A 13,092-nucleotide genomic window follows, 5' to 3' on the forward strand; every position below is an offset into this window, starting at 1 on the left:
TGTTTTCTAAATGAAATAAAACCGTAACATGTAAATACATTACATCCAGTATGTAGGCATAGGTAGAGTATAGACAGACCTGACATGACAAACGCATAAAAAAAATTTGGTTCATGTAGTCACAGCAAGTAAAACCAGTTAAGAATGCTACATCATTGCTCTGACTGAACCCTGTGCAGTCAGGGACAAAGGAGAAGAAATTCCTTGCTGTTATCTCCTAAAGAAGCCTATCCTACTGAAACGTACAAGGAGTTTCCTGAAGAACATCAAGAGTACTCACCCCTGCCTGCTGAGGATGCTGTGTGCCTGCTGCTCGATGAACATATCAGCGGGAGATGAGGCATGTTTGGGTGAGGAAAGTGAGGAATGCCTGCTCATCTTTGGTGAGCTGGGTGGCAGCGATGCCACAGGGTCTTTAGTAGGCACCCTGGCAGAGAACGATGACGTTACGTCCATGTATGAAGAGGTCGACTCGGGTGGAGCGGCTCGGCGCTGGTTCTCCAGGTTCATCAGTCGCTCCCGCTCGGAGAATGAGTCCACCCTGGTGCGAGCCACGTCGTAGACCGGGTCAGGGTGTCTCTGGGGTGTTGCATAGCTGCCTGCCTTCGGGCTACTGACCACAACGCCACTGTAGACGCTCAGGGTGGCATCCCTACTGTCGTCCCTTAAAAGTTCTCCTCTTTTGCGCCTCTCTGAGCCGTCGGATTCTTTCCGGGTGCGAGTGTAGCGTGACGCATAATCCAGGTCGAGATCTTGATCCAAGGAGATGCCGTAGCGTTCAGCCAGTTGCCTGCGGCGCTCTGCCTTATAGCGGGCGATGCGTGCAGCTTTGGACTCCTGCTCTGGGGCAGCAGTGGTCGGTGGTGAACTGTGAACTGGCTCAGTGTGCATGGAGGACTGAGTGTCGGGCCTGAATTGACCTCTTAACTCTCGATCGGGAAACTTCACAGGCAGGTCTGGGTTCTCATAGCCTTCCATGCCGTACCGCTGGACTGTCACTTCACAAAGAACAGCACATAATGAGTACATTAAAACTCTTATAGTTAGTAATTCATCTGTATAATACTCACCAGCATGGGACTCGCAGAGGTCGGACGCCCTGGTGTAACGTGGCGTGTCTTCTTCCAGAAGCCGATTGGCCACCAAGTTGGGCAGCAGGGACTGATGAACTTCCCCGTCAATGCCCTCCAGTCTTCGAGCGATGCGCTCCTTTCTTCATAGTAATGGGAAGGAAAGAACCGTCAACATCAAGACACGTCGTCACTCAACATACCGTTTTTAAAGACTCTTGTAGCCTGGATGTGGTGGGTTAATGACCTTACCTGTTCATTTCCCAGTCACTTGTACTTGTGGTAATGCCTTCAAAACGTTTCCTTAACTCAGACACTTAAAAGAAGAGAGCATTCATTTTAGGAAATGAGAATCTTAAATGAAGTTGCTTTTGAATACTGAAACATTTACAATCCTGTGAAAAAAAGAGAATTGTTTTTGCTTTGTCATCAAAATTATGTTTCAAAAGATCAAAGATCACCTGAGTAAATACAAGGAAACGGTTTTAAATCACAACTATTTGGAGACAAAAAAAAAAGTTACAAGCAACCCAATCTGACCCCATGTGAAAACGTAATTGCCCCCCAGACCTAATATTAATATGAGATATTGTTTTCAAAGCTAAAATACAAGACATGCTCCTTTAGTAGTTTGATATAACAAAGTCTTGTGACATGAGATCTTGAAGTCTACATGTTTTAGATATTATGTGACTTGGATATAAAGGTGAGTGTTTTAAAACTGAGATCTCGTATTACTGTTTAAGACTCTTATTGAAATTTAACTAAGGCTCTTAAGTGGCTGAGTTGTTGACAGGATTGATGAAAAAAATTCTCATCAGCCGAGACAACACTTGCACAAACGATTAAGAAACAGCCTCCACTTTGAAAGTGAATGGCATCGTTTTCAGCTGCACTATTTCATGTGCAGCCCTACCCTCCTCCAGTGAAGATTCATAGGATCAAATAACCCAACGTTCTTTACCTTTGGGGAGACTGGCGGGGAGACTAACATCTATGTCCCTGGTGCTTTTGGGCGGATCGTCTTTTTCCTCGTAGGAAAATTCCTTCGGGAAACTGAGGAGAAAAATATCAACTCTTACTGAAATAGGAGTGAGCCATTTTTCCCCACCCCGTCGGTGGGGCTGTGAAGGCCAGGAAGAGTCAAGTCAATTTTAGTTGTACACCCTGATCATTAAACCTTCAACCTCACACTGACACAAGGAACCATTTTTTGTCACTTAAACACACAAATCAAGTCATTTAAGAATATTAGACAAAACCACAAAAATGCAGCAGAGTTATAACAGGCTTGGCTGGACGTGTTCAATGAGAGATGAGGGGAAAAAAAGAAAAGATCTTGTTGTTTTATCTATTATACCAAGAATGGTTGTGAACAATGCATATAACTAGATAATTTTATATGGAACCAGCATTTGTTTTCATATTAAAAAATCTCAACACATGATTCTGAAATTCTGCCTATATCTACGCTATGGTTCACGATGTTCAGCATTGGGTTGGTGTCTCCAAAGGGGCTCCATACAGCTCCAGGAGGCACTCCACAAAGCTTGGCTGCATGAATTAATATCACACTGTATTACGTTTATTACAAAAATAAATTTGCTTAATGGAAACATGGAACTTTCAAAAGAAACTCATTTTTTGAACATTTTTGCTGCTGGGTTAAGGTGGTCTGTCAGCTAGTTTATTTTGCAAAGCTGTAATGGAAACACTTTTCATAACATGAATCATGTCAAACTAATGTTACTACTGACGGAAAAGACATAGAAGACAGGAAGTGACAGGACGACAATGGTGTGGGCACATACTTTTTTTAATGACTTCACACGTGAACAAACTTATGTGTAATTTTAACTGCGTTTTTTATTTGATGGAAACACTGCAATTGCAAAATTGCGTTTTTGTTTTTCCTAAATCAGCGGATCATCAACCAAGTTTTACAACCAGTTGCAATAGAAACACAGCTAATGATGGCCCTCTAAACCGTCACTGAATTCATTTGGAACCACTGAGAAAACATGAGAACATTTCGGTAACTTAATGTTTTGAAGATATTTACAACCTTTCATCTAAAGAAGCTCATGCACAGCTGGCCGCTAGCAAAACTAGAATTTACCAAAGCGACTGTTTAAGTTTAGGAGAATATTGCAACACTTAAGTAAATAAATCCAGAGAGCTGTCGGCACGTCTGTTTAGCTTTCTATTGGTTTACACAAGAACTATTGTGTCTTTTAAAAAAAAAAAAAAGAAAAAAGAAATTCAACAAACTTCTATAAAACTTGTTGCCTCTCTTCTTACCTCAGCGCTCTCTTCTGTAGGACGCTGGGGTTACTGGCTTTAACGGGGGTCTCACTCCCAAGTCCTGTGGGCAGATGAAACGATTAGGCATGACTCTGGTTTCATTTATTAGTTCCAGTCTGAATAGCAGAACCCTTCAGTCGAGGGTCTTCATGGACTGAAACACGCCGACTGGAAATCTTAACCTGAACCAAGGAGTCGGTGTGTAGCTTCTTAACAAGCCTCATTAACCAACAAAAAGTTGTCCTGTTAGTTTTCCACCATGCATGTGCACACAAATCATTGACGTATGTACACATCACACTGACAGTGCAACTACAAATTCTAATGCATTTTATTGGACTTTTACGTTGCAGGATTTGATTTTAAAATGATCCCAAAGTGGATTATTAAATTATGCAACATTTGGGAGGGAAATGAATGATTATTTTCACCATCTCCCCAATCCCCCAAAAATGCTCTCCTCTGTCAACACCTTAGTCTAATTACAGCTACAGGTTTCTTGGCGTATGCCTCTTACCAGTTTTGCACTGAAATATTTGCAGAACAGCTCAGTCATATTGGATGGAGAGCATTTGAGCATTACATTAAGTTTTTAACTGAATTTATTTTTACCACTTTTCGATTGCAAACCAGTCACTGAATGCCCAACGAGCATCCCGTCAACAGATTCTTCCATCTGCGTTTTGGATATTTGAAGTTCCGGCAGAGATACCATGAACTTTTCGACTGATCAATGATCTGCCCGTCTGGATCGTCACTTCAGGTGGTCGGCCATGTCAGAGGTTTTTAGTTGGAAAATGAAAACAAAAACCTCCTACTTGCCACTTTGAATACAATACGTGTTGGACTATCATAAGAGTTCCCAAAAAATATTTGTGGGTGAAAAAGTTGTCGAATTTTAAATATTTGAGGCCCTTATTTCAATTGTCTCCCTTTGCTCAATCTCAAGTGGTCCATATGACCGTTTCCCTGACTAAAGTGACTCATATAAAGTTGCATTGCATTGCAGCTGGAAAGGTTATAAAGTTGCTCAACCCCAAAACATCTTCTCTCGAGTGGAACTGCCTTTGCCCTCCTCTCCAGATCAGTGAGTCTTTGTTACAGACACTCAGGTCGGTGCTTTAAACCCAGCTTACTAAAGCAAAAACAACATTTGGGGAAAAATAAGAAGAGTAATTTAGAGAGGGTCTTGTGTCAGGATGTATTAGGGTGTAGCCAAGTATTGTTTCAGCTGGGAGGAATACTGCTTAAGAAAACAAAACTCGCTCCCTGTGGATCCTGAATGATAATCCTGGTTATCTGAGCTGGCTTTTTTTTTGTTTTGGTTTCTTTGTTGACAAGATTAGGTTGAAAAAATTCCAATGGATGTTTCAAATACTTGGATACGTCCTACACACCCAGTTTCTTCATTAAGTGTAGTCACCAAAACGTCTGTGTTGCTTGGTGAATGTTAAAGTCAAAGTACGCAACATGCAGTTGTAGCAAGCAGCTAATTTTCATAAATGCTAGCTTTCGATATTCACTTTTTATTTTCAGTTTTATTTAAACTCTAACCAGGTGAGTTCTTAAGAACAAATTCTTCTTTACAATAAAAATCTGGCAGGGAGGGAAGGTAATGTACACAGGCAGGTGTAATTAAAGTATGTTTTAAAGGCCTAAAAAGTCAGAAAATTGCAAAAACAAAACAAACAAAAAAACTGCAAGACAAAAACTGAATTTAACAACCAGTGTGGGTCTTCATATGACTTCAGGTAAATCAGATGAAGGTCATTTATGGACCCCCAGTGTAGAGACGGATGAAGTTCTCTGGTTTATAGCAGCTTCTCTGCTGCCTGGTCTGACTTTGGACTGAATTTGCAGGGACATAAACACCTTTAAAGATCAGCAGCCATCAGGTTTCACAAGTCTCTGTGACTTACAGCTTATTTTTATGCCTCACAATGAACTCAAACATCCCAGAGGAAGTTGACTCACCAATACTACACCGTCGTAAAGGTAGTAACATTCCCATAACGGCCATGAACTGCAAGACGAACTAAGGAACTGCAGAACCAGTGATTAAGGTTACATCCACACATAAGCTCTCGTTTCATACCACTAATAAATTGTCAGCGCAATCAGACTCCTTTGTGAACAGTTTACGACCTGAAGAATGTAGATTTCACTTGGCAGCGAGAGAGAGAGTTGGATATAACAACACGATCAGACTGAAGGTGCTTTTAAAACCATCTGATTTAGCACCACATATGGAAACGGCACAGATCTAAGGGGGTTTTTTATAGGGGGTGAAAAGATTGAGGTGAGGGGTTCAGACTGGAGGATGGAACCAAAAATTTAGTTTGATTTCAACCACTGAATGCAGATAAAGAACCTCAAACACATACATTGTATCTTATTTATATTGATTAATTAAATGCCATGAATTTAAAGTCACACCCTCTTTGCTCTCCAATCCCACCTGCATGCTCCGAAAGCTCATATGACCTCAAGTGATCTCAACTTGTACGATGGAAAAGGACAAAGGTAACAGATGTGTAAACAATAAGTTACAGAAAGTTGTTCATCGGTTGGGGAACTATGAGCTGAACTAAAACAGACTGTTCTAAAGAATCTCTAACTGTTGAATTGTTTCAGTCCAGGTTGGATCAGAACCACGTGATAAAACAGACTTCACTAACAAATATCACAAATAGCTTGTACCACAAGATTTTACTGCACCAATAATTTAAAATATGAAATAACACATGCTTCCGTCATGGTTAAAAGTTGATGAGTGTTGTAGCCACAGAACCACCAGGTTCTGAGCAAGAATCCGAGTTCACAGGATTACATTTTATTCAAAGAATTACAGTGAGCCGAACCGGAAACGTGCCACTTAGTCAACTGGCGTTGATGCCAAAGTGCAAAGCCTTGTCCTATAAACAGCCACAAACTTTACAGCTGCTCACCTACTCTAACAGACTGGAGAGTAGAGTTCTGGATAAACCATCCACACAAAGTATAAAAGCTTTCATGGAGGCAAAGAAAAAAAAAATCTAAGATTGAATGCAGTGACATCAAATGTTAGCTTTAAACAAAGATATGAACAAGCCAACTGTGTGTCAATGTTTAAAATTAGCGTAGCCACATGGCTCACTCTTGATGGAAAACAGAGGACTACTTTGACATGATTTTACCTCAAAGCCTCAAACCAAGCCAGAGGACACCCCACCCCCCACCCCCATCTCCCTCAGCCAGCCTCAGTGCTCACACTAATGCTTCTAACTGTGGACCACCTGCTGTGGATTCCCCTCCAGATAAGCACAGAGCAGGCAGAACACTCAGCTCCCACTCAGAAAATATTACAGAGAACAGGGGGAATGAGAGGCATTCAGATACTGGAGCGGAGCAGTGTTCGGTCAGATGTCCAACATAACCGAACACACACCAGAAGTGGCAGCTGACAGAATCTATTATTCCACGGATTTGACAAGTGACAAACTAAACATTTTTCACTCGCAGCAGTTTGAGCTTTAATGCAGAAGGTAGCAGGTCATCTAAGGGAAATAGGACTAAGCCTCGCCTGCTACTCAGAGACTCCCAAGTCAATATAACCCCAGATTAATCCTCAACACTAAAATCCTTAAATGCTATGTTGATCAGGTCAATGAATAACACCGCAGTAAAAGTTAGGGCCAAGGGACTGACAGAGGAAATGCTTCTCAAAGAATGTTTTCAACTGTTTCTGGATAGAGGAGCAGCTCTGTTGAGGTAGATAAACACAGTGAGATGCATCGACAGCAGGAGAGCTACCAAACATGTCTCAGCAACCTGGATCTACTTCAACATTTTGTCAATCACAATCTACAGTGCCATGGTTTGAAAAAAAAAAAAAATGTATATAGCCACTCCAAATTTTTACAAAAGAACCTTCCAGACGACAAGCAGCACTGAAGGAACATCGATTCATTTTAGTAGCACCTGAAAAATCTCAGCCTACATTACAAAGATACTCTTATGCATCCATTATGTGATATTTGGTCGCATTTGTAACATTTGACCAAAACGTTAACATTAGCTGGCCAAACTCCTGTTTGTCTGTAGCAGTGTTTCCATCCAAATGTCATGGGAATTATGAGCGAACCTTTAAGATGTTGCAGTAAAGACGACGGAAATTAGACATGCTTCCATCATCTACTGGTTTGAAGCGAATCAACACGGCTACGCAAAATAAGAAAGGTCGCAAACTAGCATGGACCACACATCTCGGAAAAATGGAGAGTTCTAACCTCCCAGATGGAGTTTTGGAATTAGACATTTTTAGCCTGCTTCTGGTAAGGCACAGGGCCAAGCGTTTTCTACGTTGGAACTTATTCAGCAAATGTCTTCCATCTAGTGCATCAGCTCTTTTGTAAAAAAGCCAATAACCACCAAAGTGAGTGTACTTTGTTTTGCAAAATTGAGAAAGTAATTTTGATTTTTAATTATACATTTTTAAAAAATGATGGAAAGACGTTTGATGACTGCTGGAATGTGGAAAATACTGAGAAAAATTGAATTTTTAAAAATATGTGAATATGATCTAATGATTATGGGATTTATTCCTTTCCAAAATAAGTTTTCCCAACTTTTATAATGATGCTTACGATAAAAGAACACTGATGAAAACAGACTAATGAGGCGAAGGCCTCTGACAGGAGATGGCTGTATGGTGGAAAGCATAAGTAAAACCTTACAATCAATAAGAGTAACCATCATCAACTGCAAAACTCAATATGTTACAACTAACAAGTCACATCAATGCGAGGAGCTAGCATTAGCCGCAGACTTTAGCAAACACTCCTCCATGCAAAGATCTTCAGAAGAGATTTGAGAGTTTATGGAAAATTTGCAGCTATACATTTTGAATCAGATATTCCTATATGAATAAACCACAAAGGTGTGTGTCCTAGGTGATGTTAGCACATTACAGCAGCTTTTTGAAAAGCACTTTGGAGCAAAAACCCCTGAGGGGACAAAATATGTCATTCATAAGACAGTAATGAAGAGTCATTGGTGACTCAGAAGAGCATACAGTCACTGATGGAAACCACATTTAGCTACTTTATTTTACTAAAAAATGTTTTCATGGCTTACGTGTACATCGTCAAGCATAACTTTACAAATCCTTCAAAGTTTCTGTTGTACCGAAACATACCGATGTACCTTCCATGACATTAATAATAGAATATTTGAAAGTTTTCTTTGAATTTTTATATCATGATTTATCAGTGCGCCCCTAATCACATCATCTGCTTGGACCAAAGGAGGCTGACAAACACAAAGTGCTAGAAAAACAAGAAAGCTGTTCTGTGCATCAGAATTCAGGTCAGCAGTTTGTTACCTTTTCTGAAACCTGTAATTAAGATGAAAGCATCATATTTCTAATATAAAATAGAGATTTTTTGAATGAATGGATTTCCTAGGTAAACTCTGCCAACAGCTTTTAAAGTGAAGCTCTTCATTAGAAAATGTGCACTTGCTGCTGCCAATGAATGCAGCAGTTGGGATGGAAAGGCAAGTTGTTTAAAAGCTGCTGTGATAAGCCATCGTGTTACTGAAAGATGGTTCTTTCACAGAAAAACAATGAGACACATTTAAAATATGGCATACAGAATATTGATAATCAATATGTGGTCCGTTCCAATACAAGTGGACAGTAGTTGATGCGTACATGCATAACTGTGACCCTAAACTTTTTTGGTCTAGTTTTTTCTCCCTCCACCGAGTAAAAAAAAAAAAAAAAAAAAAAAAAAAAAAAAAGAGACCCCTGCAGTACTCTGAGTGTCTTTACGTTGCTGCGTAGTGTCCTTGGAAGCTGCAGCTGCAGTGCAAGGCCGGCTGACTGGACAGAGGGAGAGAAGGGAGGCTGCAGTTTGTCGCCTGCCAACTTCCACAAGCTCAGATTCCCAACCCACCACCAGAGTAACCTGTCCCCCATGCTCCGAGTCGGTGCTCTAAATCTAAGCTTCGAGTCACTGCTCTTACCTTGGCTGCAAAACTTGACATGAGTCAGGTAATTCGAGATCCAGGGATTCCGGTACATTTTGTCAACAAAAGTCCGGGGACACAAAGAAGTGAAAGAGTAGGAAGAGAAGGGAGAGGAGCAGAGAGGTGATGCAGCTACAAAAGTACTTTGTCAGTGTTCAGGACAGGCGGCGAGGGAGAAGGAGGGTGGAAGTCAGGTAGTGAGGGAGGGAAGAAGGGAGGGGAGAGGAGAGAGAAAGAGGGACAGAGGGGAGAGATTACGTTTGAGCCGCAGTCCCGGCTCAGGCAGAGGTGGTCCTGGTAGACAAACAGAGGGGCTCTGCCTCTTCTCAGACCCACTCCCGTTTTCCCGATTCCCCTCCCACCGAGCAGCACCCTCTACGACAACGAGCTGCAGCGCAGAAAGCTGCTCAGCAAAGGGTAAGCTCATTAGGCAGGGCAAGAAAATTAGAATCTCTCTCTTCTACTAAAAGCGGGAAGCGTTGTCTTTGTGCACGCTTAAGAGTGAGCCTCACAGGGGCAGACGGGAGAGAAAAAAAAAGGAAAAAAAAACTGTGAAAGAAACAGTTTAGAGCGTCTTTTGGGAGAGCTGCCTTCCCTTGGCTCGCACATGCAAGCAGGATGCCAAAGAAACCGGTGCAGAGCGTCGGAAAAGACTAGCGTCTGCAGGACGAGAGTGGGAACGGAGAGACACGAGGGGAGAACGCCAAAGTGACCCTCTCAGTCAAATGAGACATTCCAGTCGTCTCTCAGCAGGGACCGAATGAAAGGAGCTGCATGCAGATGGGAGGAGATGGTGGGAAGGGCAAAGGGTAGGTAAGGAAGGAACAGCAAAACAAAGTCGGGGAGAGAATGCTGTGATGAGAGTAGCAGAACACGAGCTGCACTGGGTCCTCAGAGTAACGATGTCGTCACACAAACTGTTCTTGAAGAAATCAAAGAATAAAACGTGATGCCTATGAAGCAACAAGCACATTTTAGCCCAAACATTTATATTTGCTGGTATTTATGTTTGGCCTTCTTCGCCCATTTCTTGGAGAAATAAAGAAAAATCCTCAGCTTGCCTTTACATCTACATGAATGCAGAATGATTCCTGTGTCTTAGACACTGTGGGGAACCAGACGGTCTCTCAGATGCTGCTGGCAAAACCAATTCAAGGTGCATTCACCAACACACAGTAGGCGACATGGACTGACTTATCACAATATTTTCCAGCACTACTCTGATACCGGTGTCTCCTCCGATTGGCTGATAGATGAGCGCCAGCTCCATGACTGATTTATGAACATATTCCATTTAACTGTTTACATTTGTTGCCGACATTATTTTTAATGACTTATCATGTATGATTATTCATATATGATTGTAATTTTCTTCATTTAATGGAAACTCTGCTTATATTCTGCTAATGCCCAAAAACACAATTTCGCAATAGCAAAGATTTGTAATGGAAACGCAGCTTGTGTGTCACAGCAATTACAGCTGCACAAATGAAAGACATTTGTAATAAGCTTCTTCAGGACTCCAGCTGGATGAAGTGCGATGCCGTACTGTTCGATAACTGGAATCAACTGGAATGTATTGAAATGTGGTTTTGAATACATTTGTTGACATTTGTTGTGAATTAGAACTGTAGCAATAAACTGAATTTAATCACACAAATTTATTGGTATTTATTGATGCTTTCATTGAAAACAGAGAAAAAAGTTAAACCATGAACTTTGACAAAAAGGACAGTTTGAGAACTTTAAAATGCATCGATTGGAATTTATTGTGACAAAGATAATTCAAAATACTTACCAAGATAGGAAATCTACCATGATAAACAGTAGGATAAATGCTCACTCCTACAACACAAACAGAAAGCAAATCTAGTGGATGAACTGGAACTTGTCTGCCAATGAAAGCCACAGATGACACAAACAACAACATGAAAAGAGTCTGCTCCTTGTTTGTGAATACATGCACAGAAGTCCTTGGTTGTAAATGTGAGTCATGGTCTTGTGTTGCCTCAAAAGCACGGACACACGTCAGGCTCATCACATTGTTACATTTTTGGAGTCATAAATTAGTGTAATGGTGCAGCCAGGTGTGTGGAGACGGAGTACAAATCAGACTGACTGAACAGGCTGTGTAAACCTTTGAGTTGGCAGGTCTGATTCCTTCCCACAGATGAGCTCATGTGGCTCAGACCGTGGAAAGACAGACATCACCCGCCTGCCAAGTCCCACCGAGATGCAGATGGGAAGTCACTATAAAACAATCAGCTTGTTATACTTTGATCAGCAGATTTTATGTGCGATACGGGATTTTGTGACATCTAGTGGAGAGAAGGTAGATTGCAGCCAACTAAAAAGATATTCTTTTAAGCTGAGAGCAGCTCACAATTATGGTAAGCATTGTCAAATTTAGTTCATTGCCATGGTTCAAAAGAAAATTCCACAGACAGAACACCCAGTGCAACACCAAGTAACTGTTTAGGACTCATTTTGATACAAGACAATGTAGTTCTTCAGTTTTTGTCCAAAGTGGACAGTAATCAATCTAATTATAGATGAACACATGGATGAGTTTCTCTAGATCTCCTGCAACATTATTTAATTGCAGAAATATTCTTCAGGTGACAGAAGGCTGACTTCGTAACCGTTTTTATGCATTTCTGAAGGCTGAAGTCTGGGTCCATCATTGCAGTCAGATTTTGGACCCGATTGCTCGTTTCTATCTGTGATAACTGAAGCTGTGTGCATACCTTAGATTGTTCTTCTTTGGGTTCAAAGACAATAACTTAAATTTTGTTTCTGTTCAGCAGGAGAAAGTTACGCCACATACACACATTGATCTGTTCATGATGGGTTCAGAGTTGTATGGTGACATCGTAATGTAGAGATGTGCATCATCTGCATAGTGACAGCAACTACTCTTATTTCTTAAGAGCATGTAGATATTGAATATGACAGGTCAGAGGATTGAACCTTGAGGTACCCCACATGTGATTTCTGTCCATTCCCATGAGACTTTAAAAGAAGTCCCTGTTCTTTGTACTCAATTGACTCAATTGATTTGTATCTTACTTAGAGAGTCCTACCCAGTCAACCAACTGCCATCGATTCATCAGTCAATCACCCAGAGCATGAAAACAGCCAAATATCCCTTGATCAGACCTGACTGGTTATGACAGTTGATTCCTGATGTAATCCATGAATGTTGTACGGTGTGTTGGATTCTAAGCAAATGCCTGAACCAGAATAAGTCAATGTCAAATGTTTACATTTAGCTATTAAAGTAAATCAATGTTTAAATATATTGGTTTCCATGTTGTTTTATGTCAATAAAACAACATGGAAACCATGTTTCCATGTTTTGGGGTTTGAAAATCAAACCCCAAAACCTCAAAGAGAGACCAGAAATTAAGATCAGACAGTGAAAGTCTGCTTAGTGCATCTTTAATTAGATTTCTTATTTTAACAGTATTTACAATTGAGACGTTTCAACCCCCCCCCCCCCTATTTCCCTACAATCTTTAAAGAGGACTTTGGAGGTTACTATGGCTGTACAATGTTAGGCAAACATGTAATAATGACATTTGTAAATATTGCAATGGAAATCCACATTTTCCTCTGTGCTGCCACTACTGTAACTTTTAACATCCGAGTTGAATGTTGAAATATACAACTTAGACACTCCATCAACACAGACCATTATTACACCAAG

At 40.9% G+C, this 13,092-nt stretch overlaps 1 protein-coding gene across 14 annotated transcripts in view; it reads right to left on the reverse strand.

The window, feature by feature from the left end:
- svila (supervillin a) overlaps positions 1-10,827 on the reverse strand; it is a 46,902-nt gene extending 36,075 nt beyond the window's left edge. For 3 of the 14 annotated variants that reach the window (XM_088001535.1, XM_088001536.1, XM_088001533.1), the window contains exons 1-6: positions 9,381-10,136; positions 3,372-3,435; positions 2,035-2,126; positions 1,323-1,386; positions 1,071-1,213; positions 281-998 (exon numbers count right to left, since the gene is read on the reverse strand). In XM_088001535.1, coding sequence (XP_087857661.1) covers positions 281-998; positions 1,071-1,213; positions 1,323-1,386; positions 2,035-2,126; positions 3,372-3,435; positions 9,381-9,438 — 1,139 coding nt within the window. In that variant the 5' untranslated portion in view covers positions 9,439-10,136. Of the gene's footprint in view, positions 1-280; positions 999-1,070; positions 1,214-1,322; positions 1,387-2,034; positions 2,127-3,371; positions 3,436-9,380 lie in introns of all 14 variants that reach the window. The other 11 variants (XM_088001527.1, XM_088001528.1, XM_088001531.1 and 8 more) reach the window with 9 other exon arrangements.
- Positions 10,828-13,092: the final 2,265 nt, after the last annotated feature.

The sequence above is a fragment of the Poecilia mexicana genome, unplaced genomic scaffold, assembly GCF_051168715.1.
Source record: "Poecilia mexicana isolate PSO_F unplaced genomic scaffold, ASM5116871v1 scaffold_20, whole genome shotgun sequence".
In the NCBI taxonomy this organism is placed as follows: domain Eukaryota; kingdom Metazoa; phylum Chordata; class Actinopteri; order Cyprinodontiformes; family Poeciliidae; genus Poecilia; species Poecilia mexicana.